Source organism: Melanaphis sacchari, unplaced genomic scaffold, assembly GCF_002803265.2.
Source record: "Melanaphis sacchari strain LSU unplaced genomic scaffold, SCAv2.0 Contig106_pilon_pilon, whole genome shotgun sequence".
In the NCBI taxonomy this organism is placed as follows: Eukaryota; Metazoa; Arthropoda; class Insecta; order Hemiptera; family Aphididae; genus Melanaphis; species Melanaphis sacchari.
The window spans coordinates 367,143-383,611 of record NW_020270400.1 but is presented as its reverse complement, the minus strand read 5'-3'; the positions used below and the strand labels follow the sequence as shown (position 1 = coordinate 383,611).

General features: G+C 30.5%; 1 protein-coding gene across 1 annotated transcript; it reads left to right on the top strand.

Annotated features, from left to right (window-relative positions):
* The first annotated feature begins 806 nt into the window (after positions 1 to 806).
* Positions 807 to 16,469, top strand: LOC112603335. The gene is made up of 6 exons (XM_025351850.1): positions 807 to 979; positions 1,155 to 1,268; positions 3,901 to 4,082; positions 5,538 to 5,717; positions 14,780 to 16,124; positions 16,240 to 16,469. The coding sequence occupies exons 1-6, from the start codon at positions 976 to 978 to the stop codon at positions 16,407 to 16,409; spliced, it is 1,995 nt and encodes a 664-aa protein (XP_025207635.1). The 5' UTR covers positions 807 to 975; the 3' UTR covers positions 16,410 to 16,469.

Here is a 16,469-nt window from a genome sequence, read left to right as displayed (position 1 = left end):
TTCAATTTAAAATTTGTATAAGCTACTTGTTAAATCAGAGTATAATTTTCAAAGTTTTTAAATAAAGTAAAAAGACTAACTTCACAGGCTCATTCAAATTGATTCTTTTCTGAACGTAAAATTTTTCATTATATCAGTCAGTATAAGACTTGAACAACACTTCATATAACGTGCTCTTTTAACTAAAAAATAAAAAGTGTAAGACGTAAGTACGAGTAGTAACTATGTTCGATAATACAGTAATATTCTTATTGAACTCAAAATCAAATTTAAAAAATAATCAAATGAAAAAAAAAAAAAAGAGAGATACTGGTAAAAAACGGAATAACGCTGTTTATCGAATTTGGAAGAAAAGTGGTACACAATCATATTGGTACTCGGTCACGGATTTTATTAAAATTATTTTAATAATTCGTAAAAGATCACATTTTCAAATATAGCCTTAGCTTAATCCAATACAGTACAATACATTCTCGCCGGAGTATTCACATGTTCGTATTATTAATTTTTTTTTCCGGTTACCTACTACTCAACAAAACACCGCAGACAGAATAATATTATAACAATTAACAATGACGCATTATTAAATTGTTGTGATGTTATGCGTTATACAGTATATACATACAACTGTTGAACTGTATATATTCGCACGCGTAGACGTACAACAACACAATAATACACGGTTTTCATAATTTGTTTATTAAAATTTAAAACACATTACCTGTGTGTGTTGTGTAAACCGTTGTGATTTTTCGATTTATCAAAGGTCACGTAATGGTCGGACGATAAGGAAATAGATGGGTATTGATGGGATATAATATTGTGTTTATACATCAGCCAGTATGTACTCTTCCGTTTCAGAACACTGTTGATATTATGCTCCCGTCCTACAACTCGTACCCGATCGCTGCACAACGTGACCACTCATAATACTATGTGATTTGGCCAGAGAAACACCGCACTTTCGTATCAAAAATGAGTAAGTACTAAGTATCATAGTAATGATTGTAATTTGTAATAATAATAATAATAATAATAATGCCCACCCGGTTTAGTGTGACCGTCGGCGTCAACACATAGTAATCCGGCTGTAATTACTTTAATATTTTTGTTGTTATAACTATATATTAGATATCGGGTTGTTTGTTTAACAGGTCTCGAATTCAGCCAAGAACATGGCCATCACCATCACCGGAGTTGTATATTTACGTGGATATCCTTTGTGCTGGCCGTCATTTACACGCCAGTGTATTGCATATGTTACCTAAGTAAGTCAAATAGTGTACATTATTCGTGATGATATGCATGTGCAATCAACAATAATAAATTATTTATAATAATAAATGGTTTAATACGTGCATTAATTATGTTACTGACCCGAAGATCGAATTTAACTGTTTAATGCTGTATTTCGTAAGAATTCCGTTTCATCATTTTTTTTTTTTCAATTAAAATATATCTGTTCTTGTCCGATTATTTTATCTAAGAATTTTAAAAATAAAATGGTCCGTGTTTATGAAATAAACCGGACAATTTTAATTACAATTATAATAGTAATATTGTTTATTTTTAACCAACTGAAAACAAACATTTTAAAATAAAATAAAATTGTTATTTTAAAAATACATTATAAGTTATAACTTATGACAAATTTCTAAATACAACATTTTATCGATCTGTTCATTTACAATAAGTATAATATTGAGTACTTACCCATGTCTTAAATATTGTTATTGTTATATAAAATAATATTATGCTTATTGCACATAAACAAATCGATTAAAACGATTATAATAAAAATATAATATATGAATACGACTGCGATGTGTTATGTCAATTATTACAACTGATTTTTCATACACTTAATATGATCTTCCTAAACATCATTTTTCACATGTATCATACTATTTGTTGTACTTACGCTATAAATCTCAACACTCAATAGTATTCATTTTTATAAATTAAATATTGTCAGATTGTAAAAAATAAAAATCTAATAAAACGATGCAAAGGCAAGAAATGTTTTTCTCAGAGTGTAAATGGGCCGTATTAATGTTCAGATCAGTCGAATATATTACCAAACATTTTATATAATTTTTCAAAAACAATCAATTCATTCTTATCTAATTAATAAATTGCAATAGTATAGGTACCAAACAATGTATAATAATCAGCCCATATCAATTTTACTCCTATGCATCGTGTCATTTAATTTCAACTCATTTGTATTTTATCACTTAGAATTATGAGGTATGTGTAAGCATAATTTAAACATTAATAATTATTCAAACCATAATTCAAAATAACTATCATATTTTAAATTATAAATACAACCATGTGTACTATAAGTAACTATAAAAATTATTTCTATCAAACGTTTTTATACTTATGTGTATGTGTTACGCAACAGCTAAATTCGCATAAAATAAATAAACAAATGTACTTCGCAATGTTTCGCTAAAATTTTATTTTGAAATAATATTCAGAAACATGCCGTATTTCCATTTTATGAAAAATATTTGATTTTTTTCTAAATTATACGATACTACCGATCTCTTTACATACGCACGCACACATACACACACACACTATAGCCGAACCAATATGAACCGTAATCCCATACATCCGACGTATTGATTGTTGAGAAAGGTAGGAATACAAAATGCTTACTAGAAAACATAAGATATTTAAGATTTGAGTTTCGATAGTGCGAAAGTAATTGAAAACAATGGTTATTACTTATTAGGATTAAGCGAAAAACGTTTTCAACGTGGATTGGAAATGTTTGTACTTCGTATTCTATAAATAATATTAAAGTTGAAATGTAATACTGTGAAACACGGTTTAACGGATATATCGAAATATTGGACGGTATTTTCGGGGAACAAACTACAAATTGAACTCTCTGAATATCGGACATCTCTGAATCGTGGACAAAATGTTAGCTATCAACAGTGTTTGATGCTTGGATGTTTCGCCGTAGGTACAATAATGTTGTGACACAATCATACAGATATTTCTAATATTCACCAGCCGTAAGCCACTGTAATACATAGATGTGTGCGATGTGACATGTCCGCAATATCGTAATGCGCGCGTACCGTAAAGTATGCATCACCGCGAGAGTTTAGTGCCATAACGCACGGAACCCGGTCGACTATCCCTAAGTCCGAAACCTGTGTATAAACGTAATATTCTGGTCGACGGGCTTAGATGACGTTTATCAAACGCATCTCACGCGCAGTAGATATATGTATGCATAACCGTGTATAGATACGCTTCTGTTCGGTCGAGGGCAAAAACATATGCAATAAGGGGAAAAAAATAAATGTATTATTGCAGTGCCTATTGCTATTTGACGATTCCGTGCCTAAACCCAAATCCCAGCGACAATTGGTTTGCAAGTTTCGGTTTACCGTCTGGCGTTTATTATCTTGTTTGTTTTTTTCTTCAAAACGTAACTGCGTTGTGAATCCCGATATAACTCTGTATGGCGATGACGCGCAACAGAATGTTATTTCATCATTATTATTTATTTCATAAAATAATATGACACGGCGGTTAAAGAAAACAAAACAGTTTTATTTCTTCTTAAAAACGTCAACAATCAAAATAGTTTTTATTATTTACTGACAATATCCTATGTTGACATTTAAACCTATCATAATAAGATAATAATCGAAATGTGTTGTATGTGGCTTAGTGGCTATAACGCAGTACCTATACGCCTTTACGAAAATGTAACTGTTGATTTTCCTCTGTATGTACGTTACAGTCGTAACACACGATAAATTATTAAAAACCCATATGGTTTGGGATTTAACACCTTAAAAACAGCAACAACAACAAACAATCTGTTTCATAATACATAATTAAAAAATATTATTTATTTGTTTTCAGCAACAACTCTTGGTAGATTTGTATTATTACGAATTCTAAAAAAGAAGTATCCAGACTTAGAGTTCATAAAGTCGGTGTCCATTCAGTCTGCAATGGATACACCTAAAAATATAGGATACATTGTGGTATTACTTAAGGTTATTGGAGATTTTGACATTAATCTGATGAAACACACAATTCAGGTGCTTATTTAATTTGATTTTATCCACAACGTTTTTATACAATATAATATATGCTTACATCACACAAACGTAAATTAAAATAACAAATATTATATATTACTTATCTAGTTTATATGTAAGTAAATTCGATTTGCGATTTAAACACTAATTTCTCTGAAATAAATTATAAAATTAAACTTCACAAATTATTATGATAAATAAGAACTAAATATTTTGGAAAATACAGAATTCATGTCAGATTGGTCTATTTTTTAAACTAAATTTATATCTAGGTAGTTAGTTTTACTTCTAAAACTTAAATTAACCGTACTTAAAGTCATATCGAATTAATTATTTTTAATGCGTGTGAGTTAACAAAAGTTTGTTTTAAATTATGATTAAATTAAATGATGTTAATGATATTATGTTAAAGTTACAGATTAAGGTTAAAAAATCTCTATTATTTTTATTTTAATAACAAAAAGATTTATAATTTCCTACTATATATATGTTAAAGATAATCGATTAAAACGAATTTATTTATCATGTATATCTAGAATACGAGTATGGGTATCGTTTTTCAGAAATGTTTGTTTTTTCTATAAAATATTCTTTACTCTAAAGCATTTGTTACACTAAGCAGGTACTAAACCCAAAGCTAAGCTTTAACGAGTTAAAAATTAAAATTGCCTATTTATAACTAAGTCACAAAACAAGTTATCTTTTTTAAAATAACTTCTAACTTAATGAGTTAATATTTGTTTCATGATATGCAGTTAATAATTAGTTTTAATTTGTGTAATATTCATGTCAAGTTAAGTTTTTTTTTTTTTTTTGTTGAACCCCGCATTTCCGCATTTAAAATGAATTTGTTTTGTACAAATTAGTATTTCTCATAAGAAAAAAAGTAAATACTATAAATTGTAGACTGTGCAAGTAAATTTAAGTGCAGTATTAAAGGAATTAAAACAACGTATATAAATACAGCTTAGTATACATTTCAGTAAAAATAATATACAGCCTCGCATTAAATTTAAAATTTCTCAATAATAACACTACCGTGAGTAATTCAGTTTGACGCTTAAAAATATGTTAGTGTCATAACCCTATTTAGTATATTTACTTAAATAATAAATAATTTCTGTTGGTATAAAGTCTATCATTGGATTTCTGTTAATTCTTTTTAAATAATTTAATAATTTTATTTGATTCTTTTTTGTATTAATTTCACTATATATATTTACGTTTTTGTGTTGGCATGTACTTTTATCAAATTTACTTATTAAGCTTTAGCATAAGTTGTAAATATTCAGTTGAAAAAAATGAAGTTGATTGTTCATTAAGTTAAGTTACTTATGTTATTTATTCAACTTGTAACTTTTACGAGTTAAAAAGAAAAAAAATGTAAGGCGTGATACGCCACAACATAAACTTGCGGCGATGGTGGAGTGTGGATTTTATTTAAATATTGTTTAGACAGATATAGTGGAAAAATACGACCGGATAACCGGTCGTCTGTATTATCCGCACCTTCGGTGTTCGCTAACGAAGAAATGGTTGCGGTACGCGTGGATCAAATCACCTAACTTCTCCATCGACAACCACGTGATCGGATTGCCGGAAACCAAAAAAGCAGCATCCGAGGACGACATTATGGTGAGTGCGTATGTATATTAATATTACATATAATATATTATATGTGAGTAATGTTACTTATAAAGAAATATATAATATAATATTGTGTGGCGTTGACAGTTGGGTGTAGTTGAATAGTTGATGCACAAGGCGTATTTGCTAGGGGACGTCTCCCCTCTTTGGGACCTCTTCCCACCAACAAAAAAAAACAAATTAAATCTCAAATAATGTCATTATAAGTGAGTTTATAGGTATAGTTAAATTGTAAATAATATTTTATAATTTTAATCATTGTTGTATCTATCTTAATGACAACGAGGCTGCGAGCTATGATAATTCGTACATACTGAGCGAAACACGTAGTGCGTCAGATTGTACAACGATGTAATTTTTCTTTTATGTGAACTTTTCCTCGAGCAAAAACCGTAGCTTGTCACGACTCACGAGTACAAGTAAATCGATTTTCATATAATGCATACCCGGCAGAATGGTTTCCGGAAATCCGTCGAGTAAATCGAACGCCTTATTTCATATCCTATAATCGGCCGTATTCCGCATCAGTACTAGACGATAAATAAAACTTTGCGCGTTTAAAATATTAAATAACAATAGGTGTTTAATCTCTGTATTATTAAAATTATTATTTATTATTCAATGTCACTAAAGAATTTCGTTATTAATAACTTAACAACATATTAGATATTTTAGGTTAAATTTTGTAAGTCTGAAAATTGTGTCGACATTTTTTTTTAAATAAAATTCATAATCGACCAACAAAATAATATTCAAAAGAAATAATTAATATACTATGTTCAAAAGATGTATAACTATAGTATATCATGAGGTAAAAAAAGTAAAAACAATAATTTGAATAATTATTATGATATGTTTTGCTTTAACAAAATATTTGATATTTAGGTATACAGTAACACCGCAAAAGTATGTTTTGTGTACTAATAGTACACAAAACACAGCGTTACGGTATTACTATGGTTACTTATTGCCATATTTATCAGTAGGTATACCGACTCGAATAAAACATAATATACTTGTCTTATATTAATAATATTTGTTCATAATGATTATCAGTGAGACATACAAACCCAGTGAATGTTTGATATAAAAATATTCAAATCCATGTTAGGTTAATGAAGACAAAGTGAAAATAAAAACTAAATTATGGTACGTGGAAAAAACTTTAAGTCCGACACATGCGTGATACTACAGTATTAGAGTATTACGAATATTAGATAAACTTTTTAAAAAATTGCATTTTCTCACGTTTGAAAGTATAGAAAAAAACATAAGCCTTGGTTATTTTGAAACGTCAAAAATGTAATCGGCAAAAACATAAATATAAGAAATATTTTACAAAAATTAAAAACTAATTTTTCGATGTTTGATCAGATAAAATACCTCGAGTGCTGTGTGTTAACCAAATTAAACAATTTAATATTAAGCACTCTCTGAATCAATATATAATATAATTAAAGTAAAACAAAAGCCGTGAGATCATATCAGACAATTTATTGGCGCTCAAAATCGTGAAACGCGTAATTTAATTACCTTACATATTATAATTGAGCGAGAGCGTGGGTGGTACTGTAGTAAAGATTCTCTAAAAAATCGTATGAAAATTGCAAACTTTTTAGGGTTACGTATCTGCAGAAAATATGAATAAATCGACAAACGGGAAGATAAACATTCAATATTGTTTGTTATAGATACGTATGTTTTTCATGTTTTCACAAGCTATATTTTATAGAATATAATTGGTAGAGTTTTGAATACAATCAGGATTTATATTTTTTTTTTACCGACCAGATTATTTAATCGAAATACTTTTGCATCATTCGATTTACGATTCAGATAACTCACGAATTCATTTAATATGAATGATACCATAAGTAAATAATTATATAAATTAAAAATAAACGGCCGAAAATCCATAAATCATCTTTTTAAAGTGCTTTTTTCTGCTAAAACTACGACGACGATAAAATGTTATTTCAAGATTAATGTTAGATAATTATACATTTAACCAACTTATTTTTTACTCTGAAACGAATAATAATAATAATAATATACAGATGGTATAATTAAGAAATTTCTCGATATTTTGTTAAGTACGCAATATTTAAGGCGACCGTCTAAAAGGGATAAATACAACACATATTGTAGATATGTTGTCTTTATTTCTTGCTCTTGAAACTAATTAGACCAAAAATGAATGATGATTCTATACAATATTATGGTATTTTGCAACAGACCAATAACTATTGCTTAATATAGTACCTACCAATTACCATTTATACGATATAATAATAATAATAATTATTATTATTATTATTATATCGTATAAATAATTATTATTATTATTATTATTATTAAACAACGAAAGTGTGCTATATTCATTCCAATATACGGACACAACACATATATACCTAGCGAATTATATCGGTACATTTTTCTACTGTATAATATTATTATGATTTATTTTTCTTTTTTTTTTTTCATATCGTAGCGATATTTTATCCAGGTCTTATGAGATTTTTTCTAACTTAATCGAGAACATGCACAGTGACATCAAATATTGGTTTACATTTGTACACAACCAGAATATTTTACCGTTAAAGTTAAAAAAAAAATCGCACATCGCCTGTAGATTTATGGTAAAAATATAACACAGACATACTGTGACATACAGAATGATTCACTCTAAGCATGCTCATCCCTATTTTTACCTTTAATAATAAATTTAATCAAATTATTTTATTTTTGAAATTTTTTAGTACATACATGTACGTATTATAAGAACCATATTTCCAAATACTTACATTTTTTATTCCATTTAAGAGCATTGTCCTATGTAGACACAAAATTTTTCCTCGTAGAGAAGCCGATTTTACTGTCAATTATTAAGCTGATAATGTTTTTGAATATCTAAATAAAAATTCAAACGAGTGGTTTTCCATCTTATTAAAATATATATACATACAAAATTAGACATAGTGCTTTAAAATTTTTTTACAAAACCATAAAATAGATGTAGCATTTAATCGATTACTTACAGTTATTGTACTCTGGCAATTTTTACCAATCATAAAATATTCATTAATTAATGCTCATTGTTATGATTTTCAAATGAATATAATATTTTTCAATTCTCATATCATTATGGACCTATTTTTCTTAATAAAAATGGAAAACTACTTATTTAAATTATTTCGATATTGATACATTAACATTTAAAAAAATCATTTAGTACCTAAACAAATTTATAGAAAAATAAGTATTTATCGTGTTAAAAAAAATAGTTGGTGCGGTACATTTTACTCCATAAATCGTACATAAAAAAAATTACGGTTTTTAAATAACTTTTCTTAAACATTCCAAATATAAAATTTTGAATTAATTCATTATTAATGAAAAAATAAGGATGTGTTCGGTGCTCACGCTGTGTATATTTTAAACTTCATACAATCATCATAGAATTTATAAAAATATTAGTAATAATAGTTACATTAAGCTATTATAATATTTTTATAAATAATCGATGATAATAATAATAGTGATTAGTGTATTGTATTATAAAGATATTGTCAAATTAAAACTTTCGCGATCTTTTAAGTTACATTTTATCTGCCAAGATTTCATATTAAATTTTAGTAAACAAAATGTTATGAAAAAAATGCACGAGTATTTAATGATATTTAAAAAAAAAAAAATAGCTATCCCCTTTACACACACATACATCAACTATCAACCATTTCCTAAACAAGTAGCATTTAGTATAAAATATGATTAGGCACCCACATAATATCTAAATAATTATTATTTGTCGGTATGTTATTATACACGGATAGACTAATGAAATAATAATTTGAGGTTTTAATACAAACGCATATAATTGACAACGCTATAAACATAAAAGTCCGATTTTTTGAAACTTTTGCGACTTTGCGGTGGATCGTTACTTTTCATACATTTTACAAATAAATTAATGTATTTCGATAATTACTGCTGAAAATGATATCTATAATTATATTATTTGTATCTATAACGTAGTGTCTTAATGCACTACAATATCAATTACTGCGCAATGAAAAATGAATGGAAATTACGAAATTACCAACACAAAATATGTCTGAATATATATAATATCTACTGCCCACTTTAACGTGAGACAATCATAAATATGAAAACGTTTTTAAATTTATTTTATAAACTTACGAATTGTGAGTGGCCCGTTTTGTAACGATTCTTGTTGCGCTCCTATAAGTGTAGTAGAAGTTAACAAATAATGCATTACATTTTAAACTTCTAGACCACGCGTGATGGAAATCCACGTATAGAGTCGGGTACCTACCTAATAATTATACAATATTGTAATGGGTAATCTTCTGTCACGGCCAACGTTATCAGAAAATTCACAAAAACGACCCTGTAGTCTATAATGATAATAATAATAATGTATAAACGAAAAATAATCATAATATCGATATAACTATGTGACTTACCAACTCAGAAAATCGTACGAAATTATTTCTTGGCAAACCGTTCGTAGTTTTATCGGGTTGTAGATTATAGGCTTTTTTTTATTACTGAACACGTCGTTAGCAGTGACGACTATCCTATGGTCCATGTGTCTATGTGTTGCTTAAGCAATACAAACAAAACTTGGATGGGTGGGTGGGTACCTAAATGGATGGTTGGATAGGTGCTAGGTTATTGATTTATAATACTATGACTTATTAGTGTAATACAATTAAAAAACAAAAACAATAGAAATACAAGTTCTGAAATAAATCATTTTCAGAAGTAAACATTTTCTGTAGATATAATGTTATTTTTATAAATTAAAAACTCAACTACTATAAACTATAATTAAAATAACACATTAACACCTACACTTGCGGACTATTTATATTATTTAGTTTGTAAATGATTTATCTGTAAATCAAAATGGTCAATTATTGATATTCCGGCTGCTTATACCACCTCTTCCAACCTAGGTTGATGAGGTATAGGTCATCAGAAATATTTTCAGAAACACAAATTTATTAAAGGATAGCCGCCACTGATCGTCAATATATAAAATAATAAGCTAGGTACTTACCTATAGGTGTCCATAGACGGCATAAACGATAGAGATAGGTAAGAGAGATACGTATACTATATAGGTACTGTGGATAAGCACTTTAATCCGACGGTTTTTGGATAAAACGCCTATCCACGAACCAGCCATGTATTGCATTCGATTCAAAACGATATTCGTTCCCGAGACAATTACATTATTACGCTTTGTCCCATGTGTTTCCAGCGGACAAAATAAATTACACATTTTCTTCGTCCTATTATTACCAATTAAACTGCAAACCATTTCTAAGTTTTCATGTACACGACATGTTCACACAATCACAGTTATACACCGTGTATAACTGTGTACAACAAACACGATGCCGTTAAATGATCGATAGTCGCAACTACGTGAGTGTGCTAGATACAAGCTTTTCCGCGATTAAACGTGATGTACACGGTACGCGTATATTTATATATTTTATTTTCAGCCGTTCTCGGGTTGATGTACGTTTGTGGCAAGCATATTTAGCTCCGGGAAAGAAGTTCAACTGAAACTTTCAGTGCAAGTATTACCTACCTACGCGTAGGTAGTTTCATTATTGCCATTAACTCGTCCCAAATTAAAAAAAAATGTACGGAGCTAAAGTTGATGAGAAAAAAAACATCTGATGACTATAGATGTCGTTCAAATGCTTTAACATTTTAATTAAATTATTTATTATTAAACACAAAGCACATACATTTAAAACAAAACAAATTGCCGCCATCTCGTTGTTTTATTCACAACACTCATCGTAATGGTAAATAAGTGCAATGATGTACCCTACCTACCGTTGTACCACTTGTACCACTAGGGATACTTCCTTCGCATGGACACTCTGAGTAAACCTATTTTTGTTTTATTTATCTTGATATACCAGTTTGATAGATATACTTAACGAAATATTTTCAAATACATCTACATGATAAATTAGAATTACTTATGTAGGTGTATATTAATTATATATTTATAATATGCAACTACTATACAAGTATACCAATATAGCCCATATTATAATTTATACCAACTAATTTGTTGTCAGTCATCAATCATGATTTTAATTGACGTACTTTTAAGTCATGAGTTTGAGTAGTCGTAGCAAGAATAAATAAATAAGAAAGCCGCTTGATTCCATCAAAAATCATTGTGTACCTATGTGAAATTCTTTTTTTTAATGTTTCAAAATACTTACTATACACACACGTTTCGTTTTTCTGGGATCATAAAATATTATATTTAAGTAGTTAAGTTTCTACCGAAAGCAGTACCTCCACCCCCCCCCCCCAAAAAAAAAAAAAAAATGTCAGGAAAAAAATATTAAACTATTATATCCGACGAAACGGATACTGGGAGTTATTAAATAGTATTCTTTTGAATGTATTTACCAATTTTTTTTAAAATTTTTTAGTTGAAAGTTCATTCTTTTACAATTTAAAAAAATATTTATAGCAATATTTATAATATTATAAAATTATTGAATGATATAAACCCCTCTCCCCTAATAATTACTCTAGATTCGCGCCTAGTTTCTACATGGAGGTATGTACCTATACTAAATTTCTATAAACTATACAAAGCATAAAATATTAGATTACTTGTCTCATACTCCATATTATGTATATCCGTCAATATAGGTATTAAAAAATCGGGTTTTTTTTAAATTTATAAGAGTTCCCATAGGCGAAGCAAATTTTCATATTCAGAAAATACAAATATTTCCGAAAATTTTACTCACTCCTATAAAATTAAAAAATAATTTTTTATCATTATAATATTAATTGTAATACACGATGTATCGCATTTAGTAACTAAATGCTGAAACTGTATCAAATATTATTCACAATAACTCCGCTCCGTTAAAAATCTAAAAGCATCACAAATATTTTTATTGTTTAAGTTTAAGAGGTGTCACCGCATACCATATACATTTATTGGCTCCACCTATGAAACTACCTACCAATATGATTACATACTTCAATACTTTTATTTGTTAATTAAGCGTTACTATGCGCTTTATTATAAATTAAAATTCGATGATAGCTGTCGATAAATACAATTTATTATTAGATAAGATTATTAAGGTATTTTAATTACCAGTAACTGTCTTTAATTTTAATATAACTAATTAAATGGTAAATGATATACAATATTTTCATTTTCATTTATAACGTACCTATCACTTATCAGGAACCGAACTTTGAAGCATGAATTACAATAGATACTTATGTTTTGCTTTTAATGCAATTTAATCGTAAAACCATGATCGCCAACCAGTCTCAATTGACATTAAATCTATGATAAATAAATAACAAATTATTTTAGTTGGATACTAATCATTATAAATCTTTTTTTCAAATTATGAACAGGTTCTGTGCGTGTTACATTTATAGACTAAATAATGTTTTAATATGTGGATAAAAATATACGTTATTAGTTATTATAATTTAACATTTTATACAAATTGCCAATATTAATGATATGAATTTGTATAACAGAAATTAATGTACATCGTATTATACATACCATATACAATTCCTTTAAACGATAGCGTTAAATTTGTAAGTAAAATTGTAATTTATTAATATTTAAATATTTTATATTATTTTTATTTTTTAAACATTTTATACTTGTACAAAACTGTAACATACAGTCAGACAGAACTACAAAAGTGAGAAAACCAAAGTATTTAGCTTCATGTTTATTGAAAACTTTTATTAATTACTTCATAATTTATAAGTCATTGGTTATTAGTGTTATCACGTTCAATTTTAGTTTTATTCTCTCAGATATGTATTAATAAGATTCAATTTTTAAACGGAAAATGGTTAAGTACTAAGTCAAAATTTCGTGAGTAATTTTAAATTTGCATATTTTTTGACAAAAAATTTTAATTTTTATACCGTATAAATTGTGAATGATACATTGTGTAATATGGTATAATATATATTTTTAATATACTTTTTTAATACTCAAAAGTATTATACACGATTTAATACACGTATAAATGTATAATACAAGGTATAAAACGGTAAAATATAAAAAAGAATTCTTTATTTTTACATCACTAACCAATCAATAAACATTATGGAGGGAGGAAGGGACTAAGAGATTTTGCAACCCTGGCTTAGAATAATAAATTGTATAATTACTCTAAGAATGTGTCACACGATGTCCTATAAATTTGATGATTAAATTATGTTGCATATCAATTCGTATTCAAATTTTGCGCCCAATTTTATAATTATAATCATTTTTGATCATCGTAAAAACCTATTCAATTAAAATAAAAAATAAAAAACATTAACTAGAGTAAAATATTGTAGACATAGACAACGTTTTACGATAAGACATATATCAACCACCCGCGTATATCATAATATATTAATGTCTTAAACGACTCACGAGTTCCTCGCATTAGAATGCTTCTACAACACTACAGTCCATTATACAATATACACAATCCATCTAGGTCGATGTTGAAACGGTAGCAAAAAATTAAGCGCCGGGGCTCAAAACTTCTTAACATCTACGTGTGACACATCCGACGTATGATTTATTGACATGAGCTATACATTACAATTTTAGCCGCAAGCTAAAAGCGTTAAAAAAAAAAATACGACATTATTCGCACACCCAATTGTACAACCAATACTCGTTCACGATATTATTTGAGATATAAAACTCGACTGCATAAAACGTTTCGTATGATGCAGAATATAAAAACTTGTATGCTTTTACGATATTTCAAAAAGGTGCCGATGCATACGGTAATGTATGATAACGATTGATATGTATCCCGCTAAAACGTACATAGGTCATAAAATCGTATTTCGTGATCTTTATAAATCGCGATTTTTAAACGTATTATTTCGTCGTTTCATCTTCACTTCTCCTACACGGCATGCGCGAACGGCGATCAACATGCGTTTACACTAATTATACCGAAATTATTGTCATACAGCAACACGTTAACGAAATAATCGCGGATATCATACCGCCCGAACTTCCGCAGTGGCAGATCACCATGATCCCGGCGGACGAAGACACGTTCTACATGCTAGTCCGGATACACCACCTGTACTCGTCCGAGGACGGTGTCGGGCTGAGCGACCTGTTGCTACTGAAACCGGACGACGGTCATCTGAAACACAACGAGAAGTCGTCGTCATCGTCAAACCAGCAGGCGGACGCCGACAGCATCCAGAACATCCTGTCCACCGTATACCAGGCGCCGACCGCGTTGCCCAGACTCGGCGAACACCTGTCGGAGATTTTAGCCAACATGTGGAACGAACTCGTGTCCGAGTACGACCCGCTGGAGAACCCAAAAGTATTCAGGAGCCGGCCGAACGTGTTTATTTTTGGCACCATGATGACGATCGTCATCGCGTCCGCGGCCAAGGACAAGACCACCAAGCGCAACTTTGCGCACAAGCTGAAGAGGGAGACGACGCGCCGCGACATTAAGTTACAGTACATGTGCTCGAGTGTGATCAACACGTTCCACCCAGCCCTGTGGCTTTCTATCGCCTGGTGGCTGTTCGTCAAGTGCGTACTCCGGTTGCCCATCACCATGATTCTGATGATCAAGAACATGTCCTCGTACCTATACTGGATGTCTGTGGTGGTATACTCGGTGTCCGAGCTGCTGTACTTAGCCCGGCTCGTGTACTACGCGCCGAGCACCGTCATCCGGGAACTGGTGTTGCCGTTCTTCGGCGGCCGAGACCGCGGAGCCATGCGGGCGCCGGAGGGCAGTAAATGCGTGTACTGGTCGCAGCCCATCAACCAGGACCTGGTCAACACCATACACGACAACACAGGCGCGGCTACATGCGAGATCCAGCTGTCCATGTTGGCTTCCGTGTTGCAGGAATACTTCACCGACACCGACGTCCGGTTCACCAAGGACGTGATGACCACCACGCGGTTCGTGTCCAAAGCCAACTTGTTCCAGCTTAACAACCGGCACGTGGTCACCAACGGGCTGTTGGCCCTGCCGCTGCCCATGGACACCGAAAACGATCCCATGTACAGCCTGCACGAGATGCAAGAGTGCCTTCAGGAAGCCATCGGCAACCAGACTGCCCTATACATAGCGTCCATGTGGCAGATCGACCACAGCCTTGCAACGTCGTTCCTGCCGTCGCCGGTAGTTAGCTGCGGGCTGCACTTCCTCACAAAAAAGTTCCCGTTGACCGTCACTTACGTCGAGGAACACAAGTCGGACCGCAAGCGACGGATGTTGTTGTGGGGCCAAGAGGTGGACGCCATCTTGTACTGGAGACCGCCGCAGTCCAACGTCTGTGAGTACAATAATATTAAAATATATAAATAGAATCGTAACTTTGTAGTTGTTCCGCCTAAAAAATTTGGATATATATAATATATTGTTATAAACCGTCCTTTTACACTTTTCAGGTATGTCGTTATCGATAATTAACTACGGCGGACATTTGAGATTGGCGGTAATGGCCGACGCGAAAATGACTCCTCCTTGTAAAGACATCGTATCCAAGTACGAAAAAAATATCCCGCATTTCGTTAAAGCAGCTGAGCATTATGCAAAAATCGTCAACACTTCAGATTAGTCTATAGTATTTTTTATACATTTATATTAGGTTTGTTATATAAAATAATGAAAAAATCCA